Raw genomic sequence first — 17,918 nt, forward strand, 5'->3', positions numbered from 1 at the left:
AGAAGAGAATCGCTGGGTATGGATGGCTGGAGGGGGCAGGGGAGAGAAGAGAATCGCTGGGTATGGATGGATAGAGGGGGCAGGGGAGAGGAGAGTTGCTGGACATGGGTGGATGGAGGGGAGAGGAGAGTTGCTGGACATGGGTGGATGGAGGGGAGGGGAGAGTTGCTGGACATGGGTGGATGGAGGGCAGGGAGAGAGGAGGGTTGCTGGACATGGGTGGATGGAAGGGAGGGCAGGGGGGAGAGGACGGTTGCGGGACATGGGTGGATGGAGGGGAGGGAGGAGGAGAGTTGCTGGACATGTGTGGATGGAGGGGAGGACAGGGGAGAGGAGGGTTGCTAGACATGGGTGGATGGAGGGGAGGGCAGGGGACAGGAGGGTTGCTGGACATGGGTGGATGAGGGGAGGGCAGGGGAGAGGAGGGTTGGACATGGATAGAGGAGAGGAAAGGGAGAGAGAAATGCTGGATATGGATGGAGGGAAGGGAAGAGTGAGGAAGGAGATGAGATGATGGAAAAGGAAGAGAGGAGAAACTGCACATGGATGAAGAAAATAGGTAGAAGCTGGATCCACTGGGCAGTCAAGTCTGCGGAGGGCCCAGCTTTTACTTATGGATGTAGGGCAAGAAATGAAGAGGAAAGGAGGGAAGTAAAGAAATAAATGGAAAGGAAGCCCTGGAAACGGAGTTAAGAGGACAGCAGAGCTGTCAAGTTTCCCATTCCAGGAGGGAGATGTTTTGGCCATGGACTACAAGTCCCACACTGCTTTGGGATATGTTTAAAACCAGGACTTGACAAAACGTCTACCTCCTGGAATGAGTAACTTGGCAGCTCTGGGACAGATAGCAGCAGAATTGGATACTGGGCCAGTATGATCAGAAAAACAAAGTCACCAGGCAACAAAGGTAGAAAAAAATAATTTTATTTTCATTATAGTGTTTGTAATATATCCACTTTAAGAATCAGGTGCTCAATATTAAAAGTTTATATTTATTTACAGCATTTTATCCCACATTAAACATGAATTAGATTGAACCTGGGATCATTTAATTTTTTTTTCCTGGAGTAATGCATTGCCCCTCCCCCCAGGTTCTCTCCCCGGCTATAGCCAGCTCTGCAATTTGGGGGGGGGGGGGGGTACACAGGTGGACCGGGGAGGAGAGAGCCTGTTCTTAAACATTTACCAGCACACCACTGGTATGTATTACAGGTGGAAGAGCAATCGTGGCCTACCGGCATTAAAGGTAACAGAAGAATCAGTAGTAGTAGTAGTAGAAGAAGAATCATGGGTCCCCCCTCTTGCACTCTTACATTTTGGAGGCGATCGGAGCTCTCCTGCAGTGAGTGGGGAGACAGCAATAAGCAGTAGGCCAGCTGTGCAGAGACACCGCCCCCTTCCTGTCACATGCTCGTTACGTATCCCGAATCAGCAGCCGTCACTGATCCTGCTGCCTGCCTGGGTTTAGTAGTCTCTATGGGGGTGAGATGGAGCCTTGTTTTCGGGGCTGCTGTAGACTGACCGCTGGATCTCTCACTCCCGTACCCGGAGAATGGCCGAGAAGGTCCTGGAAGACTGGATGGGCTCGCTAGCCCCTCGGCTCAGTACCCTGCCTCTGGCCAATCTGGCTATTCCAGGTAGGGATTCAGAGCTATTAAAGGTTTTGTTTTTTTCTTCCTGGTACACTAATATAAGTGGGAAGGATCGAGCGAGTCTGTCCCGTTTGAATGAATTCTGCATTTCTCTGTACATAGGGCACAGACAGACTTGCCCGGCTCCCCTAGCCCGTGTTTCTAGAGCGAATTCACCCTCTTCTAAACTGAATTCCAGAGGATCTTGCAGTCCTTAGGTACGGCCGCTCATTCGTAGCATTTGTGTGGGGTTTTTTAAGCTTTCATCCGATCTCTGGTCGCCTTCACCCAGCTTCCTGCTGAACAGATTCTCTGAATAGGAGATCATGAGTCGCAGGCCAAAGGTTAGGCACACCTTATGGGTACTCATCTCCTAAGCGTGAGGTAGGAGGCTCTCTCTGAGACTTGGAGCATCATAGCTTTCGTCATAACCAGTAGGACCGGACCCCCCCCCCCCCCCCCCACACACACAAAAAAACCACATAGGTGTAAAGGAGGGAGTCTAAGGTATCCGATCAAAGTGTAATGCAGTGAAAACAAGCTGTATAGAGTTCCACTCAAGCTGGAAATTATGTACTTTTCTGTCTTCGGTATTGTATAACTGGTTCTATGGAAATAAGGGAATTTCTTAGCTGGTTTTAAGGTGGTAACATTACGTTGTACATGTGCTGTATGCCTGTAGTTAAAACTACTCCAGCTGCTCTTTAGGTACACTTACAATTTTCTGGATACTTGCATGAATATGCGTGCCTTGGTGTTCGTTATTAAGGCAGGTCTTCCCAAGCCTGTTCTGGAGACCCCACAGGCCAGTCTGGTTTTCAGTGTGTCCACACGGAGTGTGCTGAGATAAATCTACAGGGTTGCAGTTTAGCATTTGATGCAATTAGATTGCTGATTGATTCTTTGGTTAAATTGATTCAGTTTACCTAGATTTTTCAACAGCTTTGAGCATCAACATTGTTACTGGTTCATCCATATTGTTCAAGACTCCTGATGCAGGCTATTCAGCTGAAACAAGGCCCATGTCAAGTCCTTAAAGTTATCCTTTCACTATTTATACTTTTATGGTTTGTTGGTCACCTCCAGCAGTAAAGTAGCCAGACAGCCAAATTTGGGTCGGTCTGAGCCCAGATTGGGTGTGGGCACAACTATCCAAGCATATGATTTCTCCTTTCATGGGAAGACTCATCATTGTTAGGGCTAACAGGATAGATAAGTAGCTGCCACGATGGCAGAAGAATTCACATCTTGATCATATACACATGTAGCTCTGTTCTTCCATCAGCAATTACTTATCTTTTTTTTTGGGGGGGGGGGGGAAATCCTGCTTTATTAGGAAGCAAGTCTCTACACAAACATAACAAAAACAATTACCTTCACTACTACTTTAATCTTAACTGCCTTACTGAACCCAACAGTGATCATTTCTGAAAGGGATTTTTGAATCCACTGCATATTCTAGGATAAGCAGCATAAAATCTGTTTACTGTTCTGGGATCTTGCCAGGTACTAGTTGAGACCTGGATTGGCCACTCTTGGAAACAGGATACTTGATGGGCCTTCGGTGTGTCTCAGTTTGGCAACGCTTATGTACATATGGATTTATCTCATGCATTTTTCAGTAGTAGTTTAAGAGGCCTGTTATATTCAGGTACTGTAAATCGGTATTTCTTTGTCCCCAGAGCATTGGCGTAGCCGCCGGAGACCTTGCCCCCCTCCCCAATTTGGGGTTTGGGTCCCCAAGGTCTGATGGTTTGGTTGGTAGAGGTCCCCAATCCCCGCCAGCAGAAGCTTTCCTGTGGTGATATTCAGCACTGTGCTGCCTGTCCTGCTTTCTCCCTCCCCCATGCGCATGCTCAGTTTTAGTGAGGGCCAGAGGGCTTACAGTTGGTTATTTGCTCAAGATCATTTGGAAATTTTACAGATGCAAGAGTCTCTTGATAACAAATTAGCAGGACATTGGTTCAGCATCAGCTTACGAATTCTATTGATAAAGCCAAGTGCCTTCTGTGTACTCAGGCCCAGATGCATCAAACAAACGTAAAAAAATCCAAAACGTTAAAGTCCTTAACGATTTCGAAAAACATGTTCGTAGCGTTATCAAGAAGTACAATGTATCAATGAATCGTAATCCCCGTCGGTAATCAGCCCCTAAATCATGCGCAGAGCAGCCAAGCGTTATGCTGGCTGCTCTGTGCATGCCACAAATGTCAAAAAAAACCCACAACACAAACACGTGGCTCCCCACTTCCCCCTGCACTAACCAAAAACAAACAAAAAATCCAAATAGATCGGGAGGGGGTGAAGGCGCTCGTCAGGAGCGTCTGGGCACCCCCCCCCCCCCCCGAGTTCGCTGCTGTTCCCCACTTCAGCCGTTTTTAATAAAAACAAATCTTTCCAAATTTTCTCAGCCCCGCTCCCCCTCCCTTCCTGTGTCTCCTGTCCTTCAGGGCTCCACCTCCCGCCCCCCTGGGGTGGTCGCCGCTGCTCCCACCGGACCCCCCTCCGCATTACCGTCCCGCGCAGCGCCTCTCACCTGTATGTGAAGGCGCTGCACGGGATAAAACAGCAGATCACCAATGGCTTCTCCCTCCTCCGACGTCAGTCTGTTGTTCCTGGGCCCACCCTCCATTGACGTCAATGGAGGGCGGGCCCAGGAACAACAGACTGACGTCGGAGGATGGAGAAGCCATTGGCGATCTGCTGTTTTATCCCGTGCAGCGCCTTCACATATAGGTGAGAGGCGCTGTGCGGGACGGTAATGCGGGGGGAGGTCCGGTGGAGGGTGGGAGCAGTGGCGACCACCCCAGGGGGGCAGGGCATGGAGGCGGAGGATGGCGGGAGGTGGAGCCCTGAAGGACAGGAGACACAGGAAGGGAGGGGGAGCGGGGCTGAGAAAATTTGGAAAGATTTGTTTTGTTTTTATTAAAAACGGCTGAAGCGGGGAATAGCGCGATCTCGGGGGGGGGGGGGGGGGGGGGCAAGGGCGCCCATACAGGACAAGATGACTTACAATAGAAATTGTATAAACATTGCTGAAAATATGTTTCCATTATTCCCTGAGATATGAAATACTGAGTCCCACCACACAATTTTTGTTGGTTTGTCTACATCAACAACATTTAATATAGTTCTACTTTATCCGGTTAGTCACTATTGCCATGAGCAATCGTAGATCAAAAACATAATATGCGTTTTTAATTTATTCCAATAAATCTAACAGGATCATCTTACTTACCACCTCCTCCCACTTTAGGTATTTTGAGTGTTCAAATACCAGTGTGGTGAATGCCAGGAAGAAAAAATGTTCCCACAATGCCATCTGCAGCCAAAAGATTTGTGAAAATCAGCTTGGTTACGGCCAGCTGAGCCGCAGCGCTGGCAACAGATTTTTCTGTGTGGTGTATGCACCGCGGGAGCACTGGGAAGCAAAGCAGACACTGTGAGACCCAGGTGAGAGGAGCGCACTGCGGCAGGAGCCGCGATGAGGTGGTAAATTGCCCACGGAGCACTCCCAACTTCCCTACCCAGACCCGTCCCAAGCACTGCACACTGAAATGTTAGGCAGGTACTGGTAAGAGAGCTGCTGATGTTTGCTGTCGGCTGCTTTCATGCACGTGGTGCTGAACTAAAAGGTTGTGCACTGCAACCTAACAGTTGCCTAGAAGACCAGCACTAATTGGAGGATCATGACAAACTGGGTACCCAGACCCACCCACAGCTATGCCCCTGATCTCCACTGTCTCCTGTGAGATAAATTTACATACATGGGATTTCCAATGTCTGTAAATTTATCTCATGCATGTTCATTGTGGATGTCTTTGGGGCCCAGCTGGCTGTGGGATCTCTATGTCAAGTTTGAAAAGCGCTGTTTGAAGGTCCAGCGGCTGACTCTTACCCTGTACACACACTCCTTACCCACCCTCTTCAGAGGGTTGGTGCTGGTGCTACCGAATAGCTATTCTGTTTTTGTTCTTGGTGAGTTTGAACCACATGGTTTCACAGCTTCTATGCTGTTTTCCTGAGCCTTTTCAAACAATGAAGAAGTGTTGTCAGTAGGCACCACATGACTTAAACTCACTAAGAGCTGCTTGGTGCCAGAAGTGGTGCTGGTGGCAGGCCTCCAGGGAAGGTGAAAGGGGATTAACAAAATAGGGCCACAGCCAGCTCAGAGGAGTTGGGCACAGGATGCTGATGGCTGACTAGTGGGGAGGCTAGTAGGGGTTGAGACTTGCAGGTTTGGATTTAGGGAAGAGACTGTGTGGGGGAGGGTTTGGAGAGGAGGAGTGTTTACTAGGTGAGATGAGTTAGAGGAAGATGGGTTAAGGGACAGGGAGAGGGTCTAGGAGCTCAGACTTCATTTTAGTTACCACCATTGGAGGGGATACCCTCTCTCCTTACTCCATTGCCCAGGGTTCAGCCATTTTGCCAGCAATGGTTGTAGATCTTTCTATGGTTCGTGCATACCACGGGGATTTTAAAGTATTTATCCAACCTGTTTGAAAAAATAGCGAAGACCACTGGTATACAGTGTAGGGTGTGCAATGTTTGCACATCTGTTTCATGCAGACAACTGCAGATATCCTAAAAAAAAAAAAAAACAGATGAGGTTGGAAACTGCTTTAGTAGAGGATGCCCCAGATGCCTATAGCAGATAAGAACTTTATAAAGTCATGAGTGGAACTGTTAAATAGGAAATAGCTGTTTTCCTTTTCAAACAACACTAAAACAAGTGGAAATTCTATGAAACTAATGACCAGCAGACTGAAAACAATTCATTAAAAATGCATGCAATACACAATTAACCTGTGGAATCTGATGCCACAGGACGTGGTCAATTTAGTGGAGTTCCTGGAAGAAAATTCCATAAAAAGTTATTAACCAGGTGGAAGCTGTTGCTTATTCCTTGTAAATGATTATGAAAGAGCTGCTTTTTGACACCTCAGTACTTAGCTGATCCCTATGAGAAATGTATGTTCTTCATCGCATAATCTGGTAACTCTGCTTTCTGCCTCTGGATATGTTTGAAATCCACCCTCCATTCTTCTTTTTCATATCAGGTCCCATTTATTGAATATTCTGACAGACGAGCTCAGAATAAAAATGTTTAGTCCAATATTCAGTGGCGCTTACCTAGATAACAGCACCTGCTATGTGGATAACTGCCTGGACTGGTCATTCATTGACCCCACAAGGGTAATTTTTCGCAAGTCACCGAAAGTTAGGTTCTGGGATGCTGTGTGCTAAGCAAAAATATTGTTGACAATTACATGCATAATTGCTAATACAGAATACTAGTATAAGTCCGCGGTTAATGCACCTAAATTTAGGTGTGAGCATTTATGGTTTATTCGACTCAATATATTGCTCTTCCTTCAAAGAATAACAGAGCAGTTCACAATGTAAAAACTAGAAACAGTGAAAGGACCGCCAGTTTCAAACAGGAAAGAAGATAGAGGGTATAGTTAGAAACAAGAAAGACAGAACAAAGGAGATACTGAGGCATTTGCGGACGTTAGTGGATCCCTAAGCCAGCAGAACCACCGAGCTGTAGGTTGAAAGCTTTCTCAAACAGGTAGGTTTTAAGAAGAGATCTGAATTGTTGATAGAATGACTCAAGTCTCAATATACAGGGAAGAGAATTCCACAATGAAGGTCCAAGTTTTGGTATTGAGCTTATTGTAATGTGGGAATAGAGAAGGCAGTTGTCAATCAGGGAGTGGAAGGTTCGAGAAGACGATATATAAATACTATGTTAGTATTACTGCCTAACCCAGTGGTTCCCAAACCTGGTCCTGGAGGCACCCTAGCCAGTCAGGTTTTCTGGATATCCACAATGTATATTCATGAGAGAGAAAGCAGTGGTGAAAGCAGTGCATGCAAATCTGTCTCATGAATATTCGTTGTGTATATCCTGAAAAGCTGATTGACTGGGGTGCCTTCAGGACCAGGTTTGGAAACTACTGGTCTAACCACAAAGCTCAAAAGGGTTTACATAAAAAGGTGGTTTAAAAAAACCCCCACAGAATAATTTGCTCAATTCAGCAATTACAGTAGCTAAATAATAAAACTTATCTATCTATATATATAAAAGGCAAGACCAACGTTCTATGAAGCCTCCAGCCGGAAGTGTGAAGCGCCAGAGATATCCGCTTTCCCCATGAGTGAAGGAAAACAGCACAGCACGAAATCTCACACAGTGAAGGACTCAGAGGGGGGAGGGGAGAGAGATGCCCTCACTCTCTCTGTAACAAAACCACAGAACAGCAGGAAACTTAACACTGAAGGACTGGACTCGGAGGGGGGAGGGGGAGGGAGAAAGGGCAGGGACACACACTCCCACATGCACACTCTGAAGAAAACCTTGCTAGCCCCCGTTTCATTTGCATCAGAAACGGGGCTTTTTTACTAGTTGTAAATATTTTACAAATAGCCAAGTTTTCCAAGCTTTTCCAAATCTCAAATAATCTGATTTGCATCGCAATTCACATGGTATGGAATTCTATAAATTTTGTATCACAGTACCTAAAAACCTCTTATGCATAAGTTGACTTCTGAAAATAGCAGCTGATGGTAATTCAAATATACTGACCTCTTAGATCTTAGACCAAATATTGTGACTCAATATTTTTCCAAATAAACTGGACATTCACCATACATTTAAAAAAATTAAGCATAAAAATTTTAAATGAATTTGTGCCGACACTGGCAACAGAGGAGTTTCTGTTTTCTATCTCTGTTTCCTTAATACAATTTTTGCAGTACATGGTGAGTGATGCTGAATCAATAGGGACAAGTAAGACGGAGTGTCAGTATGTATGACTTTATGAGTAGGGGCAAGAATTTTGAACTGAATGCTAGCTCATTGACTGGTGTAAATACCTGCTTGATAGCATTCTTTAATCTGCTCGCATAAGTGCTATGCATGCCCCGACCCGCCATGCCCCTCCCAGGTGCACATCCCTCTAGCAGTTGTACAGTATGGATTTTGCACGCTCACCCCCAAATTCTATAAATGGTTCTTTAAATTGCACATTTAAAGGTGGGCATGTGCCCAATTTGAATGTGCAATTTAATTGAATAGCGATCTAGTTAGCGCTGATAATTGGACCCTAACAATCAATTGTCAGTGCTAATTGGTATTAATTTAAATTTACACATGCATATTTTCATGCCCAGATCCACGCAGTCCAAAAAGGGGGTGTGGTCATGGGAGGGTCATGGGCGGTTTGGGGGTGTTCCCGCAATTTATGCACACTGTTATAAAAAAAATTCATGCACACTGTTATAAAATAAGGGGGGGATCTGCGCTTTATTTAGGCATGAGGATTTACACCAGTTTTCAGTTGGTGTAAATGCTCTTGCCTAAAAGTAGTCGCAGATCCCAAGGCTCTTTTACTCTGCTGTGGTAAAAGGTGGCCTTAGCGTGCCCTTATGCTGGTCTTTCCTGTGCAATAAGGCCATTTTTATCACAGTTGAAAAAAGTGCCTTTTTTCCTTTTGCATTAATAGCCAAGCGCTAATGTTGCCATTAGTGTGTGGCAAACAAAAAAGTGAGATGGACTCAAGGAGGATGTCAAGAAGCCTTTAATTCTCAGAAACTTAAAATCGACCCGATACGGCCATTTTTTGGCACAAAAGGCCTTCGTCAGGGGTCAAGTGGATCTCTTGTGTTGTGATGACAAAACGTAACTTTTCCATAGCTTACGTCACCAATGTTTGCCGATCAGATGGTGTTTGTATCACTGTGCTTTTTTCCTTCTGAGGATTACATAGAGGTTTGACAGCCAGGATCTTAACTTCACTTTTAAGTTAAGTTTTGTAGTCACAACAGAAGCGATCCACTTGACCCCTGAAGCAGGCCTTTTGTGCCGAAACACGGCTGTGTTGGGTCGATTTTACGTTTCTGAGAATTAAAGACTTCTAGACATCCTCCTTGAGTCCACCTCACTTTTTTGTTTGTTGCTCACGTTTGTGTGATGTTTTTTTTCCTTTTCTTTTTCTGCCATTAGTGTGCGACCTTTACTTAAAATTACTGTGTGAGCCCTTACCGCCACCTGTTTTGTAGGCAGTAAGAGCCCACCTGGTTATGTAAATACACTAACTGCTTAATGCAAGAAATCCCACTCTCTGCCCCTGACATGCTCCTTGAAAAATTAGCATGCGATTAGCGCATGCAAATTTCAAAGTTACCTCAGGATGCCTGAGCACTTCCTGCGGTACTCCATTTTTTGCTTTATTGGTGTGCTTTAGCACCTAACACCAGTGGCGTAGCTATGGGGGGCCTGGGCCCCCCAAATTGGATCTAGGGCCCCTGGTTTGGCTTGTGGGGGACCCCAGTCCCCCGTCAACTGAAGCCTTTCCCCAACATTGTTCTCTGCGCATTGCCTGCTGTGCTTCCTCTCATGTGACATGCATGCTCAGTTTTAGTGAAACTGAAAACGTTGAGGTCTGGCTACGCCTGCCTAACGCAGCTTAGTAAAAGGACCCCTTGGATTGCCAATGGAATGGAGAACACACAGCAATAAAATATTATTTATTTTACCTGCTGAAATGTATTTTTTGTGTATGTGTATTTTTCTAGGATCACATGATTCTTTCAGCTTTTGGTTTGATGAGAAGTCCCCTGTTGGACCTGACCAGGCAGCTTCAATCAAACGCCTAGCTAGAATTTCCTTGGTGAAAAAGCTGATGAAAAAATGGTCCGTTACTCAAAGTCTGACATTCAAGGAACAGCTTGAGTCTGGCATAAGATACTTTGACTTTCGGGTGGCGTCTAAACCTGAAGAAGCTGGAGAAGAGATTTTTTTTGTACATGGCTTGTTTGGGATTAAAGTTTGTGATGGACTAACGGCGATAGACACATTCCTCACACATCACTCTAAGGAAGTTGTGCTTCTGGATTTCAATCATTTTTATGCCATGAAGCCTGTGCATCACGTGTATCTCATTAACACGCTACAGGAAATCTTTGGAAATAAGCTTTGCATGACTGAACAGGTTGAGAATGTGACTCTGCAGTATTTGTGGAAGAAAGGTTTCCAGGTATGTTAATTTATATCTATGTGGAACTTTCTGAATTCTCTCAACAACATACACAGCTGTCATGGTTGTGCCCCTGGTTTATCGTTTCATTTATCGTTTATTCATTTTACCATGCCGTTTCAAATTGTGGTTACAAAACAAAAATGGTTTACATGGAGGCATATTTTCAAAGCACTTTGGGAGGCTAAGTTCCATAGGTTTCTATGGAACTTTGGGAGGCTAAGTGCTTTGAAAATATGCCTCATGGTAATATAAAATCATAATAAAACAATCATAAAAGAACTCCATTGGAAAGCACCAATTCTTACTCCAACAACCATTCATAACAAGTACATGAGACACATATAAAGTTCTGCTTATTTAATGCTGCCTACCTAATATTGCCATTTGTCACAAATTATTTTCAAATGTATCCTGGAACAAGTGTGTTTTTAAAAATTTTCGAAACTGAATGTGTGATTCTTCCAATCTAAGGTGTTTTGGAAGACCGTTCCAAAGAGAGGGGCCCAGAAAGAAGAATGCTGAATTTCTAGTAGACTCCCATCTGGCCTTCTGTGGTGATGGGATAATCAATTTGTTGTCTGTAAGTGAACGAAGTGTTCGCTGAGGTGAATAAGGCAAGATGAGATTTGATAAATACGACGGAATTAGTAGATATAGTGCTTTATGAGTCAATGTGAGGATTTTAAATTTTATTCTGGCTTCTACTGGAAGCCAGTGAAGTTGGACCAAAAGTGGCGTAATTCTATCGTATTTTGAGGCCCTGCAGATGACACGAGCTGCAGTGTTCTGGATCATCTGTAAATGTTTTATGTTTATCTTAGTTAGCCCTGCATAAATAATATTACAATAATCCAGACATGTTGTGATGTATGCATGTGTTAGCGTACATAATGAGGCTTTATCAATTAAATTTCTAATTGAACGTAGTCTTCGAAGATGATAAAACAAGTTCTTGACTACCATTGATATTTGTTCATTAAAAGATAGGGCTGAGTCAATAATGACTCCTAAATATTTAAAGAATTGTACTGTTGGTATTGGTTTATCAAATAAGATAGGTATAAGAGCAGGGACAGTATCACAACCCGTGATTCATGATGTTACAGTCTTGTCTGGGTTCAGGACTAAATGATGTCTTTTAAGCCAACTAGCCACTTCTTTAAGGCCATTCTGAATTTCAGTAAGGTCAAAATCTAACTGTTTTACATAGTGAATCAGAAGAAAATCGTCAGCATATGAATAAAAATTAATACCCAACGATTGAATAAGTAGAGCAAGAGGACTGACGTATGTATTAAACAGGAGTGGCGACAGAACCAATCCCTGTGGAACCCCACAGGAAATAGGATGCACTTTTGAGGTAGAACAATTTTGTACTACTTTGAATGACCGATTTGCAAGAAAAGAGGCAAACCAATCATAAATAGCGCCTGCAATACCAATTTCTTTTAGCCGATTTAATAGGAAGTCATGATCTATAAGATCAAATGCCGCTGTTAAGTCCAGTGAAATGATTAAAGCAACCCTGCTCTAGTCTAGCATGTATTTCACTTAAAAAAAGAAGTTATAACTGTTTCGGTATTATGTCCTTTCCGAAAACCCGATTGTCTAGGATGAAGTATATTTTTAGATTCTATATAAGATTGAAGTTGATTAAATACCACTGTTTCCAATACTTTAGATAGAAATGAGAGATTAGAAACCGGACAATAATTTCCAGGAGAGGAAGGGTCAAGGGAAGGTTTTTTCAAAATAGGCTTAACTAGTGCTTCCTTGAGTGATGTTGGAACTATTCCTTCTGTGAGACTTTTTGTAATAATTAGATATAAATGAGCTTGCAGTTTTACTGAAGAACTTTTCAACCAGTTTGATGGAATCGGATCTAGTGCACTATATGTGGGTGAGATATGTGATATCAATTTTTGAAATGATATTAAAGATGGAATCTCAAATTGATGCCATACTCCTGATAAAGATAATGTATTTGGAGTTGGTATATCCTCTATTTTGTTAGGCTTATCAAACTGCAGCCTTAAGTTGTCAATCTTTGATATGCTGTCATTCACCTCGCCCCCTGGTGGTTAGACCTGGTGGCTGCTATGGACTGACTGCTTGCTGTTTCCCATGTTCCAGAAGATATTCCGGTCCGGATCTTCCAGCCTTCCAGACTGTTTTGGAAGTTTTTTGGAACTAAGCAGTACCCGTACCTGGTGAACTCCCTTGTATGTTGCCTTTATTAATCACCTGGGAACTTTCTAGTTTGCCTTGCAACAGAGGTCATCTGATGAGTTTCCCATCGGTGAGTGTTGTTGCAGTGCTAACCTGTTTTATCCTGTCTTTGACCCTGTCTGGTTTCTGGAGTATTCTACTGCTTGCTGCCTCTTTGACCCTGGTCGGTTCCTGGTATATGCTACTGTTCGCTGCCTGCCTTTGACCCTATCTGGTTCCTGGAATATTCTTCTGCTCGCTGCCTGTCTGGGACCCTGCTTTGGTTTTTGGAGTGTTCTACGGTTTGCTGGCCAAGTTGTGAATGCCTGAAGTATAAATCAACATACGCGTCAAGTTTCTCTTACATATGCACTGCTCTGGAATTCTCTACCAAAACGCCTGACATCTACGAATAATCATTTAGAATTCTGAAAAAACCTAAAAACTCACCTGTTCAAGAAGTCATACCCCACAGTATCTGACATAAATATCGAATAATGAAATATGTCATTTCAATCAGGAAACGGACAGTATTCAACCCCGACACATGATCACAGCCTAACAAATTGTTTGAATCCTCCCAACCTATTTACTGATACTTCTTTATTGTATTTGACATTGTAATAGTACCCTTATACTGTATTTGTTTACACCGGAGTCTGTAACCACCTCTCCAGAACTATGTAAGCCACTTTGAGCCTACTAGTAAGTGGGAAAAGGTGGGATACAGATGTAACAAATAAATAAAATATTGGATTCTTAGTCCACCCTTCCCATAACGTAGGCACTCATACATTGCACTCACATTTATACTATAAAATACACACAAAACACTTATCTGTGTGGCATAACCGCCCTCAGCTTTAATCAAACTATTACATTTGTAACAAACTGAAACACCCCCCAAAATGGCCCGCTATAAATACATAAATCAGGTCTGTAACAAACTTGAACATATGTAAAGCCAAAACTCCATCCATAAAGGTCATCATCCGTCAGGATTTGTACGCTTTGGTCAATGTTTATGCACCCAGTTCTGACCCAAAAACTTTTTTGATAAAATAGGCACCCTGCTTAAGGCAAAGGGTCATCTTATTTTGAAGGGGGGGGGATTTTAATTTGACTTTTGATGTTCAGCTTGTTAACACCTCTAACAGGGTCTAGTACGGACAGACTGATAGGAAGTGGCTAAAGGCACTTTTTGACACGTGGGACCTCCTGGATCCATGGCGCCACTGGCATCCCTCAGCCTGCAACTATACATGTTACATCGGTCCACAACTTGTACTCCCAAATAGATTTTTGGGGGGGTCAGATAGATGCAGTGACTATTGAGCCTAGAGTATGGTCTGATCATGCCCCGGTCTGTCTGTCACTGTATTGTGACTCCACTTGCTTTGGTAGGCGCTTTTGGCGATTTGCAGATGGGCTATTATTGGACCTGAAGAATGTGTCCACCCTGGAGGGGGATCTACGGGAAAACCTGCAGTTCAATGCTGGGTCAGAGGTCTCTCCCTGTAGCTACCTGGGAGGGACTACTTGGAGCTATCAATACTGTTAAAGAGTGGGATGGAATATTCAAATGCTTACTTAAGCTCTCTATAGCAAGTAACCTAGTAGAGAATGGCTATAACTTGCTGCATCACTGATATCTCACGCCAGCTCACGTGCACAAAATATATCCAGCAGTTCCTGATGTTTGTTGGTGGGTCTGTGGTGGTTCAGGCACTTTTATTCACATATGGTGGACCTGCCCAGTGGCAACAAAATATTGGGACATGATATTTGACTTGATTTCAGATATCCTGGGCATTCCCCTACCAAAATCTATGGGATGTGCCTTGTTACACATCATTACCTGAAACATTAAATCCCAATGGGAGAGACAACCCAACTATAACCAATAAAGAGTCAATCCCTAATATATTCCTCAGGGATGCCCTTGCCTGCTTGTGAACAAGTATCCTTATTACCAAGCAATTTTTAAGATGTCAAGTACAACTTACAAATGGATCCTCCAGTTGGAGGGTCCATTTTATAAGTTGTACTTGCCACCCCCATTCTTCAGTTCTCTCCTCAGTAAATATGTGTCCGTTACTCTTCCTATGAGTTGGGTTCTTCAGGATGCCATGGCTCTTCAGCTCCCATGGGCGCAGCTCTTTGGATCCATTTCACAGCATCTGCAAGAAGAGCACGTGGCAGAGCTCATCTGTTTTCTGGATTTCCAGGACCCTTCCATTAGTCTGCCACATTGAGCCTGCAAAGAGGTGGGAAAATGTGGGATACAAATGCAATAAATAAATAAATACTTGCAAATGTGCACATGCCACTCAGTGATTACAGACAGCACCTCTGACTGCTACTAAATATAGAGGTTATTCTATGTGTTACATATTATGCACTGTCAGTGTGCATAGCACAGTAGTACAAACTAAATTATTGTGGCCTGGCCTGGTGGCTCAGTGGCAGTGCTCTGTAAGGAAGACCTGGTGGAATTCCCGGGTCAAGTCTTCTCCTTCCTGTGTCAGCCAGGGCTGGGGATGTTGCAGAGACACTACTTTCCTTCCCTGGGGGAAGGGAGTCGCAGTCGTCATTCAGTGTTGACTCCAGTGACCGAATTTATGACTGCAGAAAGCTCTGGCATGGCCCCCAGCTCAGGACCTCTTCTGCAATTATTATTATTATTATTTATTAGATTTGTACCCCGCGCTTTCCCACACAAGGCAGGTTCAATGCGGCTTACATAGTAGCTAGAATTACAGAGTCTTGTAAGGAGAAATATTACAGGCTGAATAAACATAATAATAGTGAGGTTTTAAAATAAATGAATTGGATATGGGAAGGTAAACAAAGATAGGATAGACAAAAGGATTAGAGACTGGGAGGGATATGGTATAGGAGAGATGGAGAAGAAAAGACTGGGGGATGAGTATAAGGAGATAGGGAGACAGGGACTAAGGTATAACTGGTGTCAAAGTCAGTATCATTATCATCTCTAAGGTCGACCTAAATGTCAAGATTTGGGCATCCCCGACCGTATTACTACTACTACTACTATTTAGCATTTCTATAGCGCTACAAGGCGTACACAGCGCTGCACAAACATAGAAGACAGTCCCTGCTCAAAGAGCTTACAATCTAATAAGCTAATTATAACTGGGCAAGGTGATTAAGAAAGTAAAGGTTAGTGGGTAAAAAAAAAAATTGTGAATAGTTGCAAATGAAGGCTCAAGGCACCATAGGTCAACAAAAGTTGGCTCAGATTGGTTGGAAGCCCAAAGGAACTGCCAAATCCCTGCCATTTCCACCAAAAAATTACCCACCTAAATTATCTGAGTGCAAAGTTAATTGTTACACTATAATATAAAATATAAACGTTCTGTAAGAAATTGCTAATTCATTAGACAAATAATCAGAATTCTTGGCTTAAATCATGGTGAATACAGAGTTTTATTCTATCTACACAGGTACTTATATTTTACCATTACCCAGTGAGCCAGGAGTACCCATTCTTGTGGCCTGGGAGGAAGATGCCTGCACCTTGGGCCAACACCACAAATGTACACAAATTACTACAATTCCTAGAGACCACTCTGACTGAGCAATCGAGACATGGCACCTTCCATGTGTCACAAGCTATTCTCACACCCAGGCTCAAAACCGTCCTCCGTGGATTTAAAACCGGCCTGAAGAATACACTTGTTGAAAGGTGAGTGCTAATACCATACAATATATAAAAACAGCTTATTTATGTAAATGTTGATCATGACCTCTTTTTGGCTAAGATCGTGTCTAGGCTGTGAGCTGTGATCTAAGGATGTTCCCGTCTTGGTCTTTGGCTGAGGTTGAAAGCTTATAGGGTTGAGCTTAGCAACCTACCACATAAATCCCCACTGAGGAGACAGGACTACTATAACCATTCCCCTCATTCTATAAAGTTGTGCATCCAACTTGACACCCCCAAATTCTATATATTGCGCCTTAATTTCTGTGTGAAAACCGAAGCGTATTCTATAACAATGTGTGTAACTTAATTGGTAAACTAGCTAATCAGCACTGTCAATTGGAGGTTAAGCAATTAGCACTAATTGGCATTAATTACGATTTATGCACACAACTTGCTAAGCTATAATGTGGTGCGCGTAAATTCCAAGTCAGACAGTTGAAAGTCAGCTGCTCTGTGCCTAATATAGGCATCGGGATTTATGCCAAGTAAAACATGGCCTAAATGGATGCAACCAAATTTGGTCACGTGGAGAGGCGCTTGGCAATATTCTATATACCACATGGAAATTTAAGCCTATTCTATAAAATTTAGGCGTACTTTAGAGAATATTCCTAGGTGTATTTTTTTACTTTGCAGATTGTTCAGGCGCCATATATAGAATCTACCCCTTAGCACGCAAAGGTATTTGCCCAAGTTATAGAATAAGGGCAGTTAATACACATGACTTAATTACTAGTTGGCTTTAACAAGCAGTTGACTATAATTGTTAATTGGCACTGTCCCGAAACGCCTAGCCACCCACCTGTGTGTACCCCTGCGACCACTTAGAGGGTCTATTCCCCAGAACAGCTCAGGACCGCCTGCACCTGCCACTTGTGCTTTACACTAGCACCCTCCTCCTACCGACTGAATTCCAACCGCCTCTGGGCGAGTCTCCCACTCTCAAATTATCCCCAGTGATTCCTAGGTTACTGAGGCCACACTCCCAGTGGTCCCACAGTTCCTAGAAAGCACCCACAGACCCAACACACAAACCACCAGGATTCTTAGTTCAGAGAAGTAGAGGCAATAAACTAAAAGTGTTTATTTTCATTAAAAATTAGAACAGTGAACAGAAAAGGTACAGTCTGCAAACAGCAGGTAACTGAAATATGGATCAATTATGACACTATCTAAACATTTCTTTACTATCTAAATAGTACATGGGGAGATCAGGTTATCAAATATAACTGATCACAGGACTTCAGCAAAGAGATCCTTTTCTCTTTTCTCCCAGGCTAAGCCAGTACATCCTAGCTGAATTTT

The 17,918-nt window shown here is 43.5% G+C and overlaps 1 protein-coding gene across 5 annotated transcripts in view; it reads left to right on the forward strand.

The window, feature by feature from the left end:
* Window positions 1-1,431: 1,431 nt before the first annotated feature.
* Window positions 1,432-17,918, forward strand: part of PLCXD2 (phosphatidylinositol specific phospholipase C X domain containing 2) — a 40,367-nt gene continuing 23,880 nt past the window's right edge. For all 5 annotated transcript variants that reach the window (XM_030204194.1, XM_030204195.1, XM_030204192.1 and 2 more), the window contains exons 1-3: window positions 1,432-1,637; window positions 10,215-10,675; window positions 16,354-16,595. In XM_030204194.1, coding sequence (XP_030060054.1) covers window positions 1,553-1,637; window positions 10,215-10,675; window positions 16,354-16,595 — 788 coding nt within the window. In that variant the 5' untranslated portion in view covers window positions 1,432-1,552. The remainder of the gene's footprint in view (window positions 1,638-10,214; window positions 10,676-16,353; window positions 16,596-17,918) is intronic.

Source organism: Microcaecilia unicolor, chromosome 5 (genome assembly GCF_901765095.1).
Source record: "Microcaecilia unicolor chromosome 5, aMicUni1.1, whole genome shotgun sequence".
NCBI lineage: Eukaryota > Metazoa > Chordata > Amphibia > Gymnophiona > Siphonopidae > Microcaecilia > Microcaecilia unicolor.